The sequence below is a fragment of the Garra rufa genome, chromosome 21, assembly GCF_049309525.1.
Source record: "Garra rufa chromosome 21, GarRuf1.0, whole genome shotgun sequence".
Lineage (NCBI taxonomy): Eukaryota > Metazoa > Chordata > Actinopteri > Cypriniformes > Cyprinidae > Garra > Garra rufa.
This window is the reverse complement of record NC_133381.1, coordinates 33,017,871-33,040,294: the sequence shown is the minus strand read 5'-3', so window position 1 is coordinate 33,040,294 and position 22,424 is coordinate 33,017,871. Positions and strand designations below refer to the sequence as shown.

At 39.4% G+C, this 22,424-nt stretch overlaps 1 protein-coding gene across 1 annotated transcript; it reads right to left on the bottom strand.

Moving 5' to 3' along the window:
- Window positions 1-11,482: 11,482 nt before the first annotated feature.
- On the bottom strand, window positions 11,483-15,264 carry zfp36l1a (zinc finger protein 36, C3H type-like 1a). Its single transcript, XM_073827186.1, has 2 exons — window positions 15,127-15,264; window positions 11,483-13,729 (listed from the first exon to the last, which is right to left on the bottom strand). The coding sequence occupies exons 1-2, from the start codon at window positions 15,196-15,198 to the stop codon at window positions 12,665-12,667; spliced, it is 1,137 nt and encodes a 378-aa protein (XP_073683287.1). The 5' UTR covers window positions 15,199-15,264; the 3' UTR covers window positions 11,483-12,664.
- Window positions 15,265-22,424: the final 7,160 nt, after the last annotated feature.

Sequence of the window (22,424 nt, the reverse complement as noted above, 5' to 3'; positions counted from 1 at the left end):
CAAAGGATGGTGCCACTCCTTGTGCAAAATCTTATTCATCGCAGGTGGGTACAGAGGTATCGGCATCCTCATGATGCTCTTTTTCAGCTTAGCTAAAAATGTCCATGTATGAATTCCATCACAAGGCCTTTCAGCAGCATGTTAACCGATAATTGTCACTTCATAGCTTTCTAAATTGATTGAAGCATTCACGGTGCGTGTGTTGGCTGCGGTTCTTGGCCGTCAGGCTCAGACAATTCCATGGGGTTGCATGTTGCTGGGCCCGAGCTGCCTCACACATAAACATTACATGACCCAAGCAAGCAACACAGGCTCCCTGTACTCTGTTAGAGTTGCTGGGAGTGAGTTGTATTTTTGCCCCGCTCTAGGTCAGGTGTCCGCCCTTGTGTTACCTCCCATATGTTCTGCATTTTCTTTCGCTATCCACCCCACCCCCAGTCCCATTGCCCCTGTAATTGCCAGGTAATGTTTCGGCTCTGGCTCCTCCTCTACTGCCATTATTCCTGTTCTGGATTAATGCGACTGCCAATAGTGGCCACAGGCTTGGCGGCATTTCAAAAAAGGGGCCCACCTTCGATACATTATACACAAGCAGCTTTCACCAAGGTGTGCATTTCAAGACAGTCTTCCTCTGTTTTTATACCGTGCTTTTTTCTGTTAAATCAAAGCTGGAGGGGACACTGGAGACTCTTTTTTTCCCTCCAATCTGATATCTGGAACCCCTCCCTGCTCATATCAGATATTCCCCAGCCGCCTGGCGCCCAGCGGGAGGCCCACCTTTACCACCCAATGTAGACTCAGTAGTACAGACCTGTTGGCTTCCGTAGTCATACTCTGTCCAGACCTTCCCATTTCCAAAAAGTCACTAAACAACTAAACAACTAAACAACAACAGACTATATTTAAAATGCCTTTGGTGTAGGTATCACGCTGGGTAGATTTGTATTCTGTACTTTTATTTGCGGTCACTTCGTTCCCTTTCTTCCTCTTTTCAGTAAGCAGAAAAACCACTTGAGGTGAGCCTTTACAAAAAGTGACCACTGTAAAAAGGTCAACATGTGACTTTTAAGGTATCTGTAAATCTTGTTTTTGTGATTGAGATTCAAAAAAAGGAACACAGAGATTTCCCCAGAATACCCATTTTAGAGAATCCACATTTTCTACAAAGTAGGGGATGACCAAAATCATCAGGGTACCAAACAACCTTTAGGTCACAAGGGTTCATTTAAAAAACAAAGAGGTTCCTCACGATGTACGTTGGGCAATGACATGGATGAAAGTTAACAGGACAAGCGGGAAGAGCTAGGCAATGGTCCAAATTAACACAAACTAAATACAGGGCTGAAGGGAAGTAATCAAATCATGGCGCACAGTCCGGGAATTGCTTGTATGTTCCACTGAGCTCACTCGCTATGGGTAAGCCAGTTAAGCAACATGTAGATGTAATGATGTAACAAGACAACAGTCTCAAGATCTGTTTAGGTTAATCCACACACATCTCTATATTCGGTATGCAAACAAAGCTCATTCTGGAGGCCTACAGAGATGGGCACACCCTTTCTAAAGACAATCGAGGTTTACTCTCTTGGGAAGAAAGGAATAGGTTATCACACTGAGACAATTATTTTCCTTTCCGGCACTTCAGAGGAAGTAAAACTGATTTGTGCTTTCCAGAGAATCTCTTGTCCTTTGTATCACTTTTTGGAGAAAGATGGAGTATTTAAGGCAAAGACATGGGAGATAAGATTTATTAATTAAAATGAATTTAGGGTTAGTTAACCTCAAAATACAACTTTGGCATTAATTATTTACCCTCATGTTATTTCAAACCTGTAAGACCTTTGTTCACCTTCGGAACAGAAATTAAGATATTTTTAATGAAATCCAAAATTTATACAGAGCAGGGGTACTAGTACGTTCAAGGCTCAGAAAGGTACCAGGAACATTAATAGTCCATGTGACATCAGTTAATTTTATGAAGCTACATCAGCAGCATGCATCCAAAATGGTGCTAGGCTGACGCAAAGGAGAAGAATTGTTGAATGAAGTCTTCATTTTTGTTTTGCACATGGAATATTTTGTTAATGTGTTTAGGTCCTTGAACATGGTAATAGTCTTGCTGTCTATGGAGGGTCAGAGAGCTCTTGGATTTCATCAAAAATATCTTAATTTTCAATCTAAAGATGAAAACAGATGTCTTACAGGTTTAGACTGATTTGAGTAATTAATGACAGAATTTTCATTTTTGGGTGAACTAACTCTTTAAAGACCATGTGTCTAATGGGGGATGAAAACTACTGGAACAATACAACAACCCCAGCACAGGAAGTTGACCTGGCCCAGAAAAGTTTGCAGAGATTTTGCCCAATTAAACAAACACTTTAGCCCAGATCTGCTTTCCACAAATCAACACTTACTCTCCACCCTCCAATTCAGGGCCTTCAAGCTTGCCTATTCCTGGAAAACTCCATAAAACGAGTGGGTTGTAATTCATTATTACCATCTATTCCAGTTGATATTGTAAGTTCATATATATGAGAGCACATGAAAAGGATTCCCAACACCTGGATCCCATTTGCATTTTACTATGAATGTGAAATATGGCACACGGGCTTGTGCTTCAGCATATTTAGAATCTTCAGTGGCTCTGTGATGCACATTAGGTTCAACAGGGAACCCTCTTGTTATCAAGAGGTGGTACTTTCCTGAACACACATCGAAGACTGACCCGGAAGAGAGGAAATTGTTGAATAAAGTTATTTTTGTTTTCTTTGCACACAAAAAGTATTCTTGTAGCTTCATAACATTACGGTTGAACTACTGATGTCACATGGATTATTTTAACAATGTTCTTACTACCATTCTGGGCCTTAAATGTGATCTTTCTGGGCTTTAAATGTGTCAATTGCATTGCTGTCAATGCAGGGTCACAAAACTCTCAGATTTCTTAAAAAATGATGAACGAAGCTCTTATGGGTTTGGAATTAATGACAGAATGATTAACTAAATATTTGAAAGTTTATGTTTAATATTCTAAGAACATTCAAATAAGTTTTCTTGTTGCGATTAGACCGTTATTTAAAGGTTACAAAAACATTTCTTAGAATGTTCATCAAGTACATTTGAGAATGTTGATCTCGGAAAGTTATGAGAACATTCCCTGTTAGCTGGGTGGCTATATGAGTGAAGAGAAGGAACACACACACACACACACACACACACGCACACACGCACACACACAGACAAACAGGTGGTGGATCATTTAAGCAGTGATTTACAGAGCTCTCTTAGTTTCATTGTGCCGCTCTTCCTCTAACCTCCTTGGTCTCCTCTCTCCAGAGCTCCTAAAAACAGCCTGATCCCCTCTGTTAAACAATAGAGCACGCCATCCTAACCCTGTGTTTGCCTACACAGGAGCGTGACAGTACACCTCAGTGTACCCGTACAGCTGTGAGCAACCATTTGAGTTGATTTCATTTGAATCACATGGGTGTTCACTAACAACACACTCATAATTTTCCATCAAACAGTGGTCAACGTGACCATGATGAAATGCTCTGAAATGTGTTGTAGGGCGGTCGTCAGTGTGATGTTTTTCATTTGAATCCTGTATGTAAAAACCTACACAGCAGAAGCGAGTTCCTGTTTAGTCTGCGAAAATGAAGTAAACAGATAAAAGAATATATTCAATCATGTTTTGCTTGCTCACTGCTTTTGTCCATCCCAGATCTCATTTACGGTCCAAAATAGCAGCATGTCTCAGTATTTGTGTGTACTCAGACGGTCAAGAATATGTGAGTTTCCACCAGAAGTTGTGGGTGCTAAAACCCTATCATCTGAAGGTGTTAATCTAGCAACTTCCTCAACTGCTTCCCCAACACACATCGAATGAAGGTTATGAAGTGGTTTAAAAAAGTAAAAAGAATTTTCTGTGGCTGCCCAGACTTTATTTTTGAAGCGTGACCTTTATTAGAGTTTCCACATCCCTTCAATGTGACATTTCTGAGTACCATCATCTAACACACAGGGTACACTCTTTATGTTGCTAGGCTTACTTTGTATTGCCTTGTGCTGAAGTGATTTTATGGTTTGTTAGACACGTGTTTATGTCGAGGTGAGAATGTTTGTGTTTGTGCACTTTGTCTGAGCAAGTGAGCATGCCCTGAGGACAGGGGTATGGAAGGAACAGGCCTGACTGGTTTCGTTTAGGCCTAATCTTGATGGAACATTGCCTCTGAGAATATGTGGGGTGATTTACCAATGCAATCTCAGGTTGGGTAGGTTTTTTTTTCTGATGGTAGGTTCCGAATGGCAAAGGAGCAATTTTTTTTTACCCCAGGCACTGTATGTATTGTTTAAATCTAGATGTGCTTTCTCACACGTCACCTGTCAGTATCTTGTCAGCTAAAGTTGTGAAGAAACATGTGAATCTTTCTAATAAGCTTAATCACCTCTACAAACCACAACTGAACATCTCAACATTGTCTGATCCCATATCAGCTGCTAATCAAAAGTTGTTTCCTTTTTAATTTTTTTTGCAAACGTATTTCTTTACAATGCCCTTAGCAGACGGATGACTCATTTTGAACCAGTCATAAGATAAAACTGCTATCAGTTCTTCGTTTGTCTGTCTGGTGCAACAATGTTATCGTGGATTATTTTGTGAAAGCAGGTTATCGGAGCGTGTCATTTCTTAGTGCTTACTCAAGGTCCCGTCTTGGATAAGAAGTACATGGGGCGTGTTCAGGTGTGTGAACGGAGCTAAGGCAATATTCCCCCTTAGGCATTTACTTAAGGTTCATCCAGAAGATAAGCAGTTCATTGGTCTCTCATACTCTTGTCTGACATGTTGGAGCCTGAATGGTTTTGTTGCCCTCAAGAGACAGATGGCAGCCTGAAATGTTTCCTAAATGGTTTGACAAAGCTAGTAAGACATAAACATTATATAATTTTGTCAGGAATCTTGTATGAAATTTAAATGACTTCTTAAATAATTCTTTTGTATTTCATTTGCACAGGTAATGCTCTGATGGAGCCAGACTAAGTTTGAAACTCTTGTTGGATCATGGCACTTTGGTAATATTCAGTTACATTTCTGGCTTGGCATGAGGGTCCTAGTATCCTCACTTACTCTGTCATCGTCATTTTCACCTACACATGCTCACAAATAGACCAGGTTTCCAACCCCGCACCAACTACAGTTTTCTCTTTATGACCACGTTGACCTGTTTCATTCCCATGATATGGTATATTCTGAATTAATGGAGGTCAAAGCTGCCATTAAAGTTGAAATCTATTAACATGGATGACCAGGTACAGCTAATATCTGCATTCAGTTTAATCTAGTCGCAAGAATGTTGCTTTTAATATCATTAAAGACTATGACTGATTGTGTGGGTTCATAAAAAACAATCAAAGCCTGGTGTTTCTTGACAATAATTAGTTAATTTGATTCTAAACTGGTTTGAGAACGTGTGAGGCAGGAAGGACGTGAAGAAGAGGTGGTTTGGAGCTTCAGAGGCATTGTGCGTCAGTACACTCACGCCCGTAAAAATGTCAAAAGCAAGATCAAACACTTTGAGATATACTTCCCCCTCAATGTACACTTACGCTTTTGAAGGTGTTAAGATTTGCACTTTTGCACACACATGCAAAAAAAAAGCAGTTTTAAAACCCACACATTGCTGGTTCTACCTTTTTTAGACATAACTTCACATACTCAGCATTTGTCCTCAGCATCACATCAGACATCTTTTTAGTCCTGCAGTGAAAGCTGCAATATTTACATACAGTTTCTCTCTGTTCTAATCTCACCCAGAAGCTTTCAAAGTCCTACTCTAAGGTCCAACCCAAACAGTAAGCATAGTACAGATCAGAGATGTGACAGGGTTAAGTACCTAAGTTTCAGCTTTCTAACTTGGTCTCCTCTACGCTTCATTGTGCTGTTTCAGCAGCCAGAGAAATGCTGCTAATAGAACCCAGTGGTTGGGTGCAGTCATAACCACACTTTCCTTTGCACCTGGTTCCACTACCAGCACACCTTCATGTTGAAACTTTTCCAAACCGCACACTTTTTGAGATCTTTGCTTCTTAACACCCTTTTCTGTCATACTCTTCTGTTCTCCATGCAGGTCAAGGGTGGCTCTGCAGAGGTAAAAAGAAACCATGTGATGGACTATGGAAACAGCCAGGGGGCCAAGGTTAATATTCATGACCAGAGGATTATATAACTGCGCAGCTTTAGAATAAGTGGTCAGGGAGGAGAAGTTCCTGGTCCTGGGTGTGAGAAGTTCTCAACCAACTTTTTTTAATCAAATGTAAATGAATGTCTCAGTCACATTTTCTTGGTTAAATAAATACACATTACTTATACTATCAGAAAAAGAAAAATGTATTTGATATTTTTACATTAAAAATGTAATCAATATTCTATTTATTAAAGCCAAGCATGAATTTTATTCCAAAATAATAACTCTAGCTATTAACAATTTATTCCAATATATTTTATTTGTAAAACTATGTTCAGCTATTCTTTTTAATGGTTAATTTTTAACTATGTTTGGATCATCAGTCATCAAAGCTTGGTAAATATTGGTCACAGACACTGAGATTTAATTCAAATTTAAAAACTGATTACTCACTAAAAACTCCCACAGGTCATGTTTTCATGCCATTTTAAGTCTCATTTTGATGTAACAATGAGATTTTATTTGGTTTTGTGAGTTGTTTACTTACTTTTTCAAATTAGCCGATCATAACCAGTCATATCCAATTATATCACGATGGAGGCTTTGGCATTCTCACTTACCCAGCAAAAGCTCACAACATGCTTAGAGGGGTCTGTTAAAACTCAATGGATTTAGGGGAGGCGAGAGAGATGTGGACTCCCGCTGTAACTTTACCTACTGGTGTTGTTTTATTTTTGTACTACCAATTTTTTCTCATCCAATTTTCTGATGAGACACTGCCTCCTTGCCTCTTCAGAGAAAACGCCCCTGATTCACATGTAGTTAGGGCAGGGTTGAATTTTTCATTATGTGAATTAAAAACAATACAAGTGGCTAAGCAACGTAGCATCATAACGTTAACTGCATACACTTCTGACTAATGGTTAGATTACTATTAATAACACAACTAATTCTTCAACTTGGCAAATAACCCAACTGTGAATGGCCATTAACAGAAGCTGAAAACACTGAAGCAAACTGAAAAGAGAAGAAAATACCATTGAAGGCAGAGCAAACTCACTTTACCATGCTCAAAATATTAAAAGAAAAACCTAAATTGCGGGTGGGGGTTTATATGAATGTATCTCTGAGAGGAACTGACTGTCTTCAGAAAAGTTTAAATGGTATTTTCTTTCATCTTACCTCAGTATAATGAATAATATCGTATTTAAAAGCACAATGCTGTTTTGTTTACAGCGGTAACCAAGGAAACATTGTATCGCTGCTGTACCATAAGCGCCATCTGCTGTCAGAAAGTCAACTTGGATTTTTATTTAGCTCGTCTGCTGTTTTTGTTTCATGCAGTTATGTTTTATGTATAGGCTTTAGCTGGTCTCTAAGCTTGACTACACTCTTAAAAATAACGGTGCTTTAAAAGGTTCTTCACAGCGATGCCATAGATAGAAGAACCATTTTTGGTTCCACAAAGAACCATTCAGTCAAAGGTTTGTTATAGAACCATCTCTTTTTCTTACCTTTTTATAATCTGAAGAACCTTCTTTTGCCACAAAGAACCTTTTGTGAAACAAAAGATGTTAAAGGTTCTTTATGGAACCATTTAAACAAAAAGGTTCTTCTATGGCATTGTAATGGCACCTTTATTTTTAAGAGTGTAGGCTGGTCAAGCTGGTTATTCTAGCCAGTCTCCCAGCCTGACCAGCTAAGAAAGTGGCCAAAACCCTTCTAAAACATTTGGATCGTGATCAAAATGCAGTGGTTCTGGAACTGTTTCATGCATTCTGAGTCATATAAAGGGACGGTCAGGAAAAAAATGTGATAAACCATGAAATCCTAAGAAATAGCGTGATACAGATTTTTGGTCAAACCGCCCAGCACTACATGTAGTTGAACGCCTCAATTATTTAATATGTGGGCCTTTCAATTGTAATAACTGGAATTAGATGGGACATGCTACTCTAAACAGTACATAAACTAAATGTGTACAGTTTAAAAAAAGGAGGAGGGAGGTTGTGGTGTGAGTTAAAACATTCTGTCATGATTCAGGAGGCTGTCTGAAGTTGACAGGGCGTCTCTATTCAGGTGCTCTCTGAGTAGTTTTAGCACATTGCTATGATATTCACTGTCTTAAGGTGTTTTTGTTGTAACCTGAAACCAGTTGCATGCCTTCAGGGCCATGGAAGTTTTGTCTACGACACAACCAACTTGTTATTTTCTTTAAGCTTTACAATAACTCTATTGATGATACACTTTAGGCATATGTTTCCTCATAATGAACAAGTCAAAGTATTCACATGGAACTCCTTACCTCATAGAAAGCAAGTTACTCTTCAATCAGAAGTTATCACTGACCCTGGCCTTCCACTTGCTCTACATATACACACACATGCATATGTACACAAACACATGCTCAGCTGTGGCTAGTGATACAGAAAAGGGCAGAATTGGCACATTTTTGTCTGTTTGCACTTGTCAAACATCAAGCAATCCATTCCAGGACTTCCTGATAGAGGAATTACAAAGTCTAGTAGCATTTCTCAACACTGAAACACAGACTTGATCGGCAACAGAAGCCACACATGAAGCTTTCCGGGCCGTACCCTCTTTCTCTCTCTCCAGCCGCACTGCAAGCGAAAAAGATACCTGCTTCCTGTTTATGATGAGAACACATGAGTACCTATATGTTTACAGGCACATTTTACAGGATGTGGCCTCGCTCACGAGGGTGGAGATTGTGAACACAGTGGAGGAAAGATGGGGAGGTTGAGGGTTTCTTTATATAGGTACACCTGACAGAACATACCAAGCAACTGGTGCAAGTCTTTCCATCACCTGCACAATGGAAATAGCAAAAAGGAACATTTTTGAGTGCTGTTTTGTTGACTTGGGTGCCAACAACATTGAGTTGAACATATACGGTGTTGAGCTCTGCTTCACTAGTAGTTATGGTCAGTATTTATGTACTATACAATTCTCCAGAAAGTATTTGGACATATAAGTCACACCTAAACGTATGAAAGTCATAGTATTAGATAAGAAAGTAACCAAGTGGTAAAGCTATTTTTAGCAGATGTAGCCAGTTCACACAGGTGTTCTAGCAAAATAACCACAGATGTAGTTCATTATGCACATTCAACACTAAGACACTTGACAATCAGATATTGTCCAACTTCCTGTTTGTTATTATTTAAAACCTTTTTTGTTTTGTGAACTGTTTTGTTTGCTACCTGTCTCAATAATAAATGCCACTTGGTTTCATAATTTGTTTAATGCAGTGGAATTAATTTTCTAATTTTGCCCAGCTTAAACTTCAGATAAAGAAACCATAAACTAGCGATTCCCCCAAACCTGTGAGATCTGATGTCACATCAACTGTACGTGTCTGAAGGGGGTTTTCAGTTAACTTAATCTGTTTGAGGACAAAGTTACATAACGGCCAGACTCTAACGGTTGCCCTGATGTAACGTGTCACGCTTTGACTTCTGAGATCTTTCCTCCTCTAACCCAATTCATCACCATTTCAGCAGAAACCAGACAAGCAGATTTCCCACTAGGAACTGTGTAATCAGAGAGACCCATGGAGTTTGACCGCAGTCAGGTCAGTAGCCCATCAATCTTTCTTTACACTACCAATGACTGTACCCCTCATAGGAACTCCCTCATAGCAGTCGACCACAGGTCAAAATGTTTGATAATATGCAGAATATCTCTTTTCCTATATCACAGATGCCAGATCCACAGAGATTAGTAAAACCATAATGATCCAGAATTGGGTTTCTGTGAAAATTGCTGTCCTGACCAAATAATAAGTTTGTGTTCTCTCATGCTCAGTGGTCGGTCGCAAGTATAATTCAGTCAAGACATATTGCGCAGCCAAAATCATCTACCCTGCCTTTGTGCAATATATACATGCCATTATTGCAGTTATTGAACTTTCGATTTTAATTGCATTTGATAGCAGGACATGTATCCTTTTCCTTGCATCAAGTCATCCATCTCCTTGCACATGCCACAAGATTAAAAATGATACTCCAGATCATTTATTTTCTCAAAAATATGGTTTTTTTATTGGTTTTAACTGCAATCAGTCATTACAAAAGAGAGATCAATCTTATATAAACTCATAGAAATTACTGTAGTGAACAACAACAATAGCTGTTTATAAGAAAAAAAAAATACATTCAACTCTTCAGATACTTTCTTTGTGTCTATACTGTTAACCAACTTGGACAATCATTGCTTAAACCAAAAGGATACAAGCAATAAGTCATAAAAAAATATAGCATCCTAGCTTTATTTAAGGCAAAGAACGCTTGCTCATGGAATGTGTAAAAGAGGCACTTTACTTATAGGCCAAATGTTGAAAATGTCTGAAGACAACAGAACTTCAACCCATTAGGCCACAATTATTGCCTGACTTTTATCATGTCCACCACCATAACCAAATAAACTGCTTTAACACTGGAGGTTTATTACTTGCAACATTATTAAACCTTTGTAACGAACATTCGAAACAAAAAAGCACTTCATGGTGGCATTTAAAATGTGGTGCATGTGTTTTAAGGCCACTAAACTCCTGCATCTTGGATCACCTTGTTTATCTAAAATTGAAAAATAAATTGTTCCATATATGAAATCTATCACCAGGCTCAGGCATTCAGTAAACTGGACTGGTCATCCAAATCTGTTTTTCACAACAAAAATTCAATGTTTGGTGCTTAGAAAGGTTTTCACTGCTATATAAATGTTTGTGAACAATTCACTTTGCTACAAGTGGGGCCTAAGCTCACCTCAAAAAACAAAAACAAAAAGTGTAGGAAAATGTTTCTTTCATTTAAAAAAAAAAAAAAAGCTGCTAACACTTCTGTGAGTTTATTATCTAGGAATGATTGTATGGTAGTACTGATTTTGCAGTCAAATATTTGAGAAAAGGGAATGACAATAAATCTACAATAAATAAATCAAAATGCAGAGGATTTTTTTTGTTTTTGCTTTTTTGCTTTAAATTAAGTGTAGTTGCCAACAAAAGTCATTGTAGTACAATATATTAAACTGTGAAAAAAAGAAAGCTGACAAGTCTTCACAATCTTAAGATTAATACAGAAGATCATAATTTAACATAAAAGAAAATATATTCTATCGTTTCATTATCAAGATAAATACAAACAAAATTAACAAAAAATGCATATGATCACCAATAAATATGTTTTTGATAAGTTAAATAAGCAGTGACAAGCAAACCCTTCTGTTCTGAAAGGTTTTCAAACAATAACAATAATATAACCATAATAATAATAATAATAATAATAATAAACAATGACCATAATAAAAATCAAAACCAAGAGGTGGAAAGAAAACGAAATAAAGTGCTCCTCTGAGCAGAATCTATGGAAAAAAGCGTGCTTGCATGAAGAACTAAAGTGAAGCTTGGGAATGATGGAATTGTCCTTCTGTTTGTTGATTGGCCCGAGGGAAGGTGGCGTTTTGAGGTGGGACAGAAGAAAGAGTTTGTCTTTAAGGTTTAATAACAAGATTCCCTTCCCAACAAAATAATGGGAACCAGCAACTAATGGGAAAAAGGGGCACTAACGACAACAACAAATCATAAGGAATTGTTCATTTTTGAGTGTAGACGTCCCATCTCAGGGGTTTGTGCTGGCTGTAGGTGAGACATGGAGCGCGTAGCACCTGACTGAACATTTGAATGTGCCCGAAATATTCCAGAGCTCCATTCTCATTCAACCCTTATGAGAGAAGTCCTTCCAGCAGACTGGTGTAATCTGCAATTTTAAGGGAGGGAGACCAACACTCAAAACAAGAGCTACATAATCAGGCCACAAGAAAAAAAAAAACATATTAAAGATAAAAGAAACAGTGGTCCATTCACCCCAACACTTAACCCCAGGCACTTGTCTTTTTTTTTCCATATTCTTTTCCTCTTTTTTTGCTTTAAGCCGGTCTACAAAGACAGTTGTGAAAGGTCTAAGCATGACACTTCTGAGCTTTAGTTAGTTATGAAAGAGTGTCCTTGAGAAGAGTGGTAATTTGTGAGGGGGGGAAGGGCGCAGATCTCTCCCATAACCGTGCCACCGGCTCCGCTACACTTGACTGCAGCTGTGGCACCTGGCACAACGGTCTCATACCTCTGACGATCAGCACTGTGCTAATCCACTTCCTACTCTGCGTGTTTGGCACAGTCACACCAAGAACATAGCAGGGGCTCTGCAAGACGAGGCCCGGAAAACAGAAGAGTCTTGAGGCCGGGAGAGTTTTAGCTTGTTCTGGTTAAAAAGAGTACGAGAAAGATCCCTTAATTCACTGCATCGGTTTCAGAGCGGAGCTGATACAAGGAGGGAAGTCTACGGCTTCTAGGGTGCCGGAGAGAAGGCGAGAGGTAGAGGGAGTGCTAGCGTCTCATCCTCTCTGCCCAAGACTGCTGCATGCAGTGGAAAGGGGGATGGGGTCTGGCTCAGTGTGCTTTAATCATCGGAGATGGAAAGCCTGCTGAAGATAGGCAGTCGGCGGGTGGTGTCGAGGATGGGAGACTCGGAGCCACTCAGACTTCCGCTTGAGCTGCTCTGGTAGCCCTCTTGGTCGGAAAGCGAGTCGGGTTGGCTGGATGGAGACTCGTAGAGTTGGGGAGACTCTGACATGGCCCTGAAGTAGTAAGGGGTCGTCGGGGAAGATGGCGCCTGGGTGGAGGGGTCGGAGCAGGATAAAGGTGCATTGCCCAGGCTGGGGCTGAAGAGGTTGGCCAGCTCCTGGCTGGAATACGTAAAGGGGTTGCTGCTAGGCCACTCGGGCAGGTCGTCTGGGGAAAATATAGGTGGAGGGGTGACCGAGGTGGGGCTGTCCCTCAATCCTCCAGAGCTGGGGAACCCCGCAAAGCTGTAGCTGTGTTGCAGCCGTGGCCTCTCCATCTTATTGGAGGCTGAAAGGGGGGACGGGGTTGGAGGAGGTCCACGGCGCTCTTCTGCGTTGTGGATGAAGTGGCAGCGTGGGCCGTAGGGGCAGAAGCCAATGGTGTGGAACGTGCGGCAGAGCTCTGTCTTGTACTTAGGATGGCGGCTTAGGCTGCGCAGCTCATGAATGCCATGAGCAAACTGGCACTTGTCACCGTACTTGCAGGCGCCGTTCTCCTCGAACGGCCTGCATAACTCTGTCTTGTAGCGGCTTGAGTTGACCTGGCTGTTGGGGCCTCCAGGGCCCGAACACTTCTGTAGCAGGCGATCCCCTGTCTCTGAGAAAGAGCGATCTCGAAGTCGGTTCTCTTTGTTGCTGCTGCCAGTGGTTCCCGTCCCTGAACCGAGCAGGGATGGATCTGCCTTGGCAATGTTCAAGAACTGGTTTTGGTTGAGTTTGTTGCTAGGCGAAGTGACAGAGTGCCGGCGCTGGTAAACCCCACCGGTCGAGGGTGTCCCCACAGCCTTCCTGTCCAGCAGGCACCCGGTGGGGTTGGAGATGGGCAGACTTGCCCCACTGCAAGGGACAGAGACAGGGTGCGGAGCACTGAGGATGTTATTATTGTAGTTCAGCATTTTGTTCTACAAAAGAAGAGACAAAAAAAGAAATGATGATATTGAATTCAGTTTATGAAAGCCACAGAGTGGTTGGCACGTCTTAACTGTTTTGCACTGGCTTCACAGTAAACCCATGAGTAAATACAGGCCTAAACAACTGCTAGTTTGGCTCGGCGCCCACTAAGAGAACGCTTGACTGCGTTAGAAAAGCAAAGACTACTGCGCGTGTCTGATACGAGTAATAACCCAACTCGTACAGTATCAGACGTGAAACTAGGGCTGTCTGGAAACCTGTGGTCATTGATTACCCCATCTGACAACATTAAGTTTAGAATCTTGTCTAGATAAAGTTTTTCATAAGGAAATAAACCTCTGTACAACACAGAATATACTAATTAGAACTAAAAACTTGATTAGATCCTAGATTATATATATATAAAAAAACTATTTAAATAAAGTTATTTTAACAGAGTTTGGCTGTGATATCAATCAGCTGGATGGAAACATACTTAAATCTGAACGTTACATCCGCACAGCACATTCAACTTTACTGACAAATGATGTCCAACTGCAGTTAAGGGTTAACCCCTGAAATAAGCTCATATGTCCAAGAACAAGCTTGACTCAAAGATTTAAGTCACTCCTCTCAGTCAAAGTTTAATTCAATGAAATCACGGGACTGCCCTGACTTTGCACAGATTCATATACCATTCACGTTTACACCCAAACAGGTCAATCAAAGAACTGTTTCGTCAGGTTTGAGTACATTTTCATTCAGTAGGTGGTGAAACCGGTTGCTCCAATCTTCAGTTGATAAACAGTTCAAAAGTAAGCAACGTGAAACATACATGGGTAGTTGACATGAAATACTTGTGGGAAGTTGACTTGTACTGACGTTATACTAAGTAAAAAGACTAAAAATGGCATTGTGTCAAATGTTATGCATGTAGTCTCTCAAAAGGAAGTTAGCTTACTATGTACTTCATTTAATTTAATCACACTACATAGTTATTCTGAATGAACTAAGGCAAAAGAGATTATAATGGTGATTAGGTTTAAATCAACTGAAAGCAGTGTGAGGATCCAAGATATACACTTTTACTTAAACATTCATGTAACGTCCATGGACACATTATGTGTCAACTACCCACATATGTTCTAAAATCACAGCTATGGATTCTCCAGAACAAGCCAAGCTGGGAACTTTACTGGCTGCAAGCGTCTACTACGTACTGTAGTCTCATTCACTGCTACATTAGAACTTTAAAGATGACTTCAGAATAATAAAAGCAGTTGTTATCTAGTTGTTGTTGTTTGATGTTACTTAACACGCCTAAAAATCGCCCATTCAAACCTAGAAAGAAAGTCTAATCGTGCACATTCCACAACACAAACAGATCACGCTAAAACTTTTCTCCTACCTTGTTGTTGATCACTTCGCTAAAGTCGAAGAAAGGCGACACCACGGCTGTGGTCATCTTCCAATCGAGCATAAATCAAACACAGCGAGAAGAATCGGATACTTTAAATTGTAACAAGCTAGGCTCTGGTTGTGTAAACTTGTGCTGCCCTATAAGAAACCCCCTCGGTCCGCATTTCCTTTTAACCCAAATGCAGGAGGGGCCATGAGACGTCGCTTCATATGGGCGTTTCTCTCCAGCTCTTTTTTTTTTTCAAGTTTTGAAGTTTTTACTTCTCTCTCGCTCAGAAGTGCAACGCAGTTTAAAAGTTTACTAGAGCTCTCGTGTACGCTCATAAGCAAATCAGCGACCTTGTGTCCGGTTGTTTGTTTCGGTGACTGAAACTGTATTGTTAGACTTTGTTTATTCTTGCTTAGAGTTTTGTAACTCATTAACAAAAACGTTCTGTAGGTTAACTTAGCTTGATATAGCCTAATATGCAAATATTTGTCTGCTGCGAATTATTTAGCAAATCAACAACTTACCACTTAACCGAAATGTAAAATAAATAGCAAGTACAACGAGTGCTATAGTCAGCTGTAACATTAATAGAAAACGAATTGATTTTATTCTATTCACATTTGGTTGTTTAAAGTAACCATGCAATTTCCCTTTAACACCCTTATTTTAATATTTTTTGGTCTATTTGAACTACATTGGATAGTGTTGGAATGTGTTTATTTTTCTGTAAATCCTATTTTACACACTTCTTCTGTTATGTGGTGTTATGTTAGTTCTACACAAAGACTATTTTTACTCAAAAATGTATACGTCTATAGTCTCTATATTAAATGAAATGGTGAAATAAAGCTCTTACAACTTCAAATGCACACTATTTAGGACAGACGCCCTCCCACAGCCCACCCCAATAATCCATGACAGGGCAAGAACTGCTCACTCCATCTACACTGAGTCATTCTGTATTTGTGTTACAGCTGAGGAAGAACAGCTCCACTTAGGACAAAAGTTTTTCAGAAATGTTGGAGGAGGGGGCAGATTTACTGGGGATGTTTGCTACAGCGCTACATTGCCCTGGGCTGTGTAGGGCGGAGGAGAGCAGGGAGGAGAGGACGGGGTCATAACATCAGCCAGAGGTGGAAGTTTTTATAAAGACCTTTTTCTCCACACTTTAATAGTGTTTTTAACACGAGGGCTGCAAGGAACTTGCATGCTTTAGGCTCTATGCTGAGATTATTCATGCACTTTAAGAATTATGAGTATGTTTTGCAAGGAGGTGTTTAACAAGTTCTGTGGTACAGAGCAGTCTGCCCCCGGGGTGTAAGAGAGACAAAACTGAAGGTTGACAGAAGTGGTTGAGATTGTGTTTCCAACTTATCAATACATTGATGATATGGATTGTACCCTAAGAGTCAGGATAAGATAAGTTATATTCACTCGTACAAAGCCAAGAATACATTTTATCTCAAGTTATTAGAATTGATTATTTATACTTATCATTTGTTTCTCACAGATCATGCAAAGTAATTGTAATGGCTGAGTGTTTGCGTAGTGCGGCTTGTTGGCCTGTAGAGGGAGCACTACATTTCTCAGACTCTTTCCTTGGTTCTTCTGTTGTTTGTTGAGCAGTGAGAGGGAGCAGGAGAGAGTTTGACATGGTAGTAAGAGCTAAGGAGTGAATTATGTTTTAGAGGATTACTTTGCAGTCTAATCTCAAAGTATGTAGGGGGAACTTGTGAGACTCCAAGAGTCAGCTATGTGCTGTGGTAAACGCCCGTACAACTAAGCTGATATCTGGACAGTCATTTCAAGTTTTTTTTATTTTTCGAACATCCACTGACATGCACTGACAGACTTATTATTCCTTGGACGAATATATTTTTCTTTTATTTGAGATCTGTTTACTTGCCTTTTCCTCAGAATTTGACATTCTGGTGTCCCTCTTGCATTTATGCAAAGCGAGTGTTTTAAAGGCTAAGCACAATTGAAATGAGGAAAAAAAATAATTGTCCATAAAAGCTTGGCCACAGAATCGTAAGTGGTACACCACTAGAGCTCTCCAGTCATGTTATTCCCATGCAACTCCTCTACAAAGTAGCTGTTGCCCCCACTCCTTTTTTATAAAGGGCTATAGCTGTACAATGAGTTACTTCAAGGGTCAAGACTGACAACTAGGATTATAAGTGACGCTGAAAAGACGCCTGGTATTTAACTTGAAAATGTTTATGAAGTTTATGGCCTTCTCTTTGACCCCGACAATATGGGAATAGCATTAGTCGGAGGCAGGGGAGTTGCTAGACCTAAAGCTCTACTGGGGCACAGGCCCCCATTACTCGTTAATTCAGTTGTTGCATGTAGTTTAATGTCTTTATTTTGGGATTATCAATGTAAATTATAACTCAAATTTGAGATTTTACTGGAGCACAGCATATTTTTACTGGGGCACGTGCCCCAGTAAAAAGGGTCTAGCAGCACCCCTGGTCGGAGGCTTAAAGATCATGACATTTATGCTATTATGCTATTGTTTACCATTTATTTACCCCTCCTTTCCTCTCTTTTTGTAGAGTTGGCCCAAAGAGCCGAAGAAACTGGAAACAGGACACTGGCGCAAATGTGCTGTGTTTGGGAACAGGAGCTGTTAGGGTTTGAGGACAGGAAGTTGTGAAGTAATGAAAATGTGATTATTGGAATAGAACTTCCTGTCTAGCATGTGAAATGTCAGGTCATTTTCTTCTTTGACCAGGTTTCCTGTCCTGTCATTCATGAGGAAGGGTGGATTCCCTATCTGAGTCATTCCTACTGAGCAGGGTCAATAGGAAACGCATCATCAGTGTAGAAATGACCCTGTGCCTGAAAATTAACTTGAGATTATTTTTAGGTGCATGAGGTGTGTGTTGCATTACACAGACAATGTGTTGATAGTATGACATTCATTCTTAAGAATGAGAGCCAACTCTTAAAAAAAAATTTGAAAATGCACTGACCTCCACATAATCAGAAAGGGGGGGGGAAAAAAAGGCCGGTTTGTGATCGGATTCCCCCAGTCGAGGTGTTCTTTAGACCTGACCTCCGAACAGGTGTCATGGTCATGCTGAGGATGGTGCTGAAATGAGATATTAGCGAGGCCTTCACTCAACGTGGTCAAAATCAATGATCTTTGTGAGCAGCGGCCAGCACGGGAACAGTGGAGGCCATTCTCTGTGTGAGAACTGCCCTCTGTCCATCTGTCTCCATACTGGAGCCGACCCCCTCCGCACAGAACCTCTCCTGTGTGGTCACAACTGGACTAGAGTTACACAGCCCATGTGTCCAGTGCTGGGCCGAACAACAAACAAGGCCGAAAGTGAAGCCACTCTTCTCTATCTAACATAAGGAATCGCTCCACACAGGAAAAGTACTGCTTTTGCTTCTACGTACATTCTTGAACAAAATCTCGGACGCAAGTTGGAAAGAAAATGCATTTTTTCATGTTCTGGTTTCTCTGAAACACAGCATGTGGTTTAAGTTAATGTTTTGTGTACTGTGTAATAAAGTTAAATACATTTTCGAATTGTTTGTTCCAATGTAATGCAATCCTGTGTAGTTCTGAATCACTGTTAGAAGATCATAAACAGCGGAAAAACCTAAGCTTAAAATCAGTGATCATGATCATGATCGTGAAATCATGATCATAAAGTGGATTGTTGGATGTAAACTAGATACAATTTTTGTAGGCTGTTGTTTGGGGGTTGCTAAGTTGTTTTTATTAGATTAGTTGTTAGATGGTTGCATGCTAGCCATAATAGCAGAACCCATAGGCTTGTGATATTTTGTGTCTAGATATGACTTAGATCCAGGGTCAGAAATGAATTGGAGCCAAACATGTCTCCATAACAAGTAATTCAAATAATTTTTATATTTATTTTTATAATATTTTTTAGTAAAATATATTATAGTGTTTCGATTTTAATAATTTTTACTAAACGATATTGATTCTTAAAGCCAAAGAATCAATAAGTCCGGCCTGTTTTCATTTCATGAATGGAACATTGTAACCCGCTTCGCTTACCATCCAATAAATCACAAGCTTTGTGCTTAGTCACTTTTGATATGAAAAAAAAATCTCATAAGTTCTGTCCATTTTATTACAATATTCAAACAATAAATGCCGTGACAGCTTGCTGTAGCGCCTCAGTTCAGGGGAAGCGACGTGCAGGTAAACTGATCACCTCCTTCCCTTTAATACCAGTTTCAGCATGAAATACACATGAATGAACGTCTGAAGGTATGTTAAAAGAAAGAGTACAATTTACTGAAATCCATGTTTATGATCAATCTCTATAACAGTGACTGTAAAATATGTAGTTTTGGTATGGAAATGATATATTTTGATACCAAAACTAGGACCCCTAACCCTCCCTCCTCTTTTTTGAAAAATAAAATATGGTCACCCTAGCTAAATGTATGCATCACATTGCATATTTCATTATAATTTTTACTGTTCTTCAATGTTTATTTATGTTTGAATAAATCCGTCATGTTTTTATGTCAGCCACCATGTGAATGTTTATATTTTAAAACACGAATTGGAGTAGAAATATAATTATGTAATTGTAACTTATTATTATAAAAACTTCACTGAGTGTTTAAGCATTTGTATACAAATCAGTTAATTTTAAACTTTAGTAATATAGAAATGTACATAGTACCAATTGACTGTCATGTATATTTTAGACAGCATAAGTAATTAGTAAATTTGGCATGTACTTTACCTGATATATACCCAAAATAAACTATATTGAATTGAATCTGAAATCGAATGAAATTGCAAGCCTGTGAATAAAAATCAAATTGTTTTATTGTATATATTTTATATAGTCATAAGCCAGTTATTCTTATTACTGTATGTCAGTTTTTAATGATGATTGTTTTTTCACCATAATTGCTCAAATTGAGAGGAGATTTTAATAAATTGCTAAATTAAATAAATGTTTTATATATTATTTTTATTGGTTTGAAAAAAACATCCCCAATGAAGAAGAAAATGTCTCTTGAAAATCACATCAAGCGCCATTGGCCCCTTCTTTAAGGTTATGCTCCAGAATTTTTCATTCACTTGTGTTATTGTCCTAGAGGAAAAAGCTTTAGAAAAGTAACAGCATGCCTCTCCTCCATAAGCCATGTCATGGGTTTCATGTTTAAAGTGATTAAAATACGAATCCCGAACCTTATCAACTTAATTTGTATAAAAATGAGGCTCATTATTTTTATGCAAGAATCAAAATCATTAATGACTCATGCACATGGGAGAAATAACTCTGAGGAAAATCATGTCTTATGATTACATTATAGATTATGTCACTGCATGCTGTCATTGTGCAGAGGGAACAGAGCATTCAAACAGGAAGCAAGGGTGGGAACAACTGGATTAGCTCCAGTGGTCATATAGAGTAGGTTCTGACATTTAGAGACTATATTGGGTCAGATTAAGTTATTTTTCTCTTTTAAGAGCATGACAAAAATGTGAAGAGTGCGCTAAAGTTGGAGCTGAGATGCACTGTGTGACGTTATGTTTGCCTGGCCTGAACGTGTCTTCCCAAAACTGCTCTAATTACTGTTATCCACAGTCTACTCAAGAGTTCAGCACCTAAACCTGTACTTGAGCTCCAAACTTGCACATTTGTATCAATTATGTTCACTTGAGAGGGTATATTTGAGGCCGCGCTCCTATGCGGCATCTCACAATCCACTCATGGGCATGTTGGGATAATTGACACTTTCAGACAGTGGTAAAACAGTGTGGTCAACAAAGTTGCATGCAGCTCTCTATTTTGCTCCTCATATAAAACTTCAGGTGTCTCCAAATGTTCAAGCTGCAAGAGAGACTTCATGGAGACGAAAACAGGGATTTTCTCTCTGCCCTGCTGTAATGACATACTTCTACTGTTACTTGTAGTAATGATTAAGTAGAGGTGGAGAAAGCTCTTGTGAGCAACATTAAAGGTATGTGGGCCGTGGCTGGGCAACCACAGCACAGTAAATCCTTTCCTCCACATTCTCCCGGGGGAGAGTTTTCAGAAACTGAGTCAGTGTGTGCCAACTTGCCATATAAGATCAATGCTTTCTTGACCTCTCATTTTGATTTCGCAAATGTTTTCAATCATATTCCCTGAAAAGTTTGTCTCTGGCTGCCATCCATCCATGAAAAGTAGGGTTTTAGTATAATGAAAACTTGATAAACGGGTAGCATGTCGTTTCAGTTTTCTGTCTTGACAGCAAAAGGCTCCAGTTTTAGGAGGGAGGATTTCTTGATGAAAGAATATTGCAGCTAAGAGCTGAAGTAAGTCTCATGTCAACAAGACATGGTTGGATGTACTGTTTATGTTTCTGTACATTAATCATCTAATCTTTCTCAATAGACTTAAGGTTTGAGGCCTACATTATAAACATGCTTTTAAACCTTTGTCTGTTTTTTTTTATATACCATATTAAAAGGATAGTTCACCCAAATATGAAAATTACCCTCAAGCCACCCTGGGTGGATATATATATATATACAGTCAAGCCCAAAATGATTCATACGCCTGGCAAATTCTTAAAGTTACTTTTATTCAACCAGCAAGTTTTTTTTTTTTTATTAGAAATGACACAGACGTCTCCCAGAAGATAATATTCTTCTAATAGACGATGTACTAGAGGCATCATTGTGGAAAAATTATTACTCATCTTTTATTTACATTTGAACAAAAAGTGGCATGTCCAAAATTATTCATACCCTTCTCAATAATCAATAGAAAAGCTTTTATTGGCTATTACAGCAATCAAACGCTTTCTATAATTGCTGACCAGCTTTTTGCATGTCTCCACTGGTATTTTTGCCCATTCATCTTTAGCGATGAGCTCCAACTCTTTCAGGTTGGAGGGTCACCTTGCCATCACCCTGATCTTTAGCTCCCTCCACAGATTCTCAATTGGATTTAAGTCAGGACTCTGGCTGGGCCACTGCAAAACGTTAATGTTTTTGTCTGCTAACCATTTCTTCACCACTTTTGCTGTGTGTTTTGGGTCGTTGTCATGCTGAAATGTCCACTGGTGCCCAAGGCCAAGTTTCTCTGCAGACTGCCTGATGTTGTGTTTGAGAATTTTGATGTATTGCTCCTTTTTCATGGTGTCGTTTACTGTAATTAGGTTCCCTGGTCCACCGGCTGAAAAACACCCCCAAAACATTAGATTCCCACCACCATGTTTGGTCATCTGACCATAAAACAGAAGACCAGAAGTCTTCTTCTTTATCCAGATGAGCATTTGCAAAGGCCAAGCAG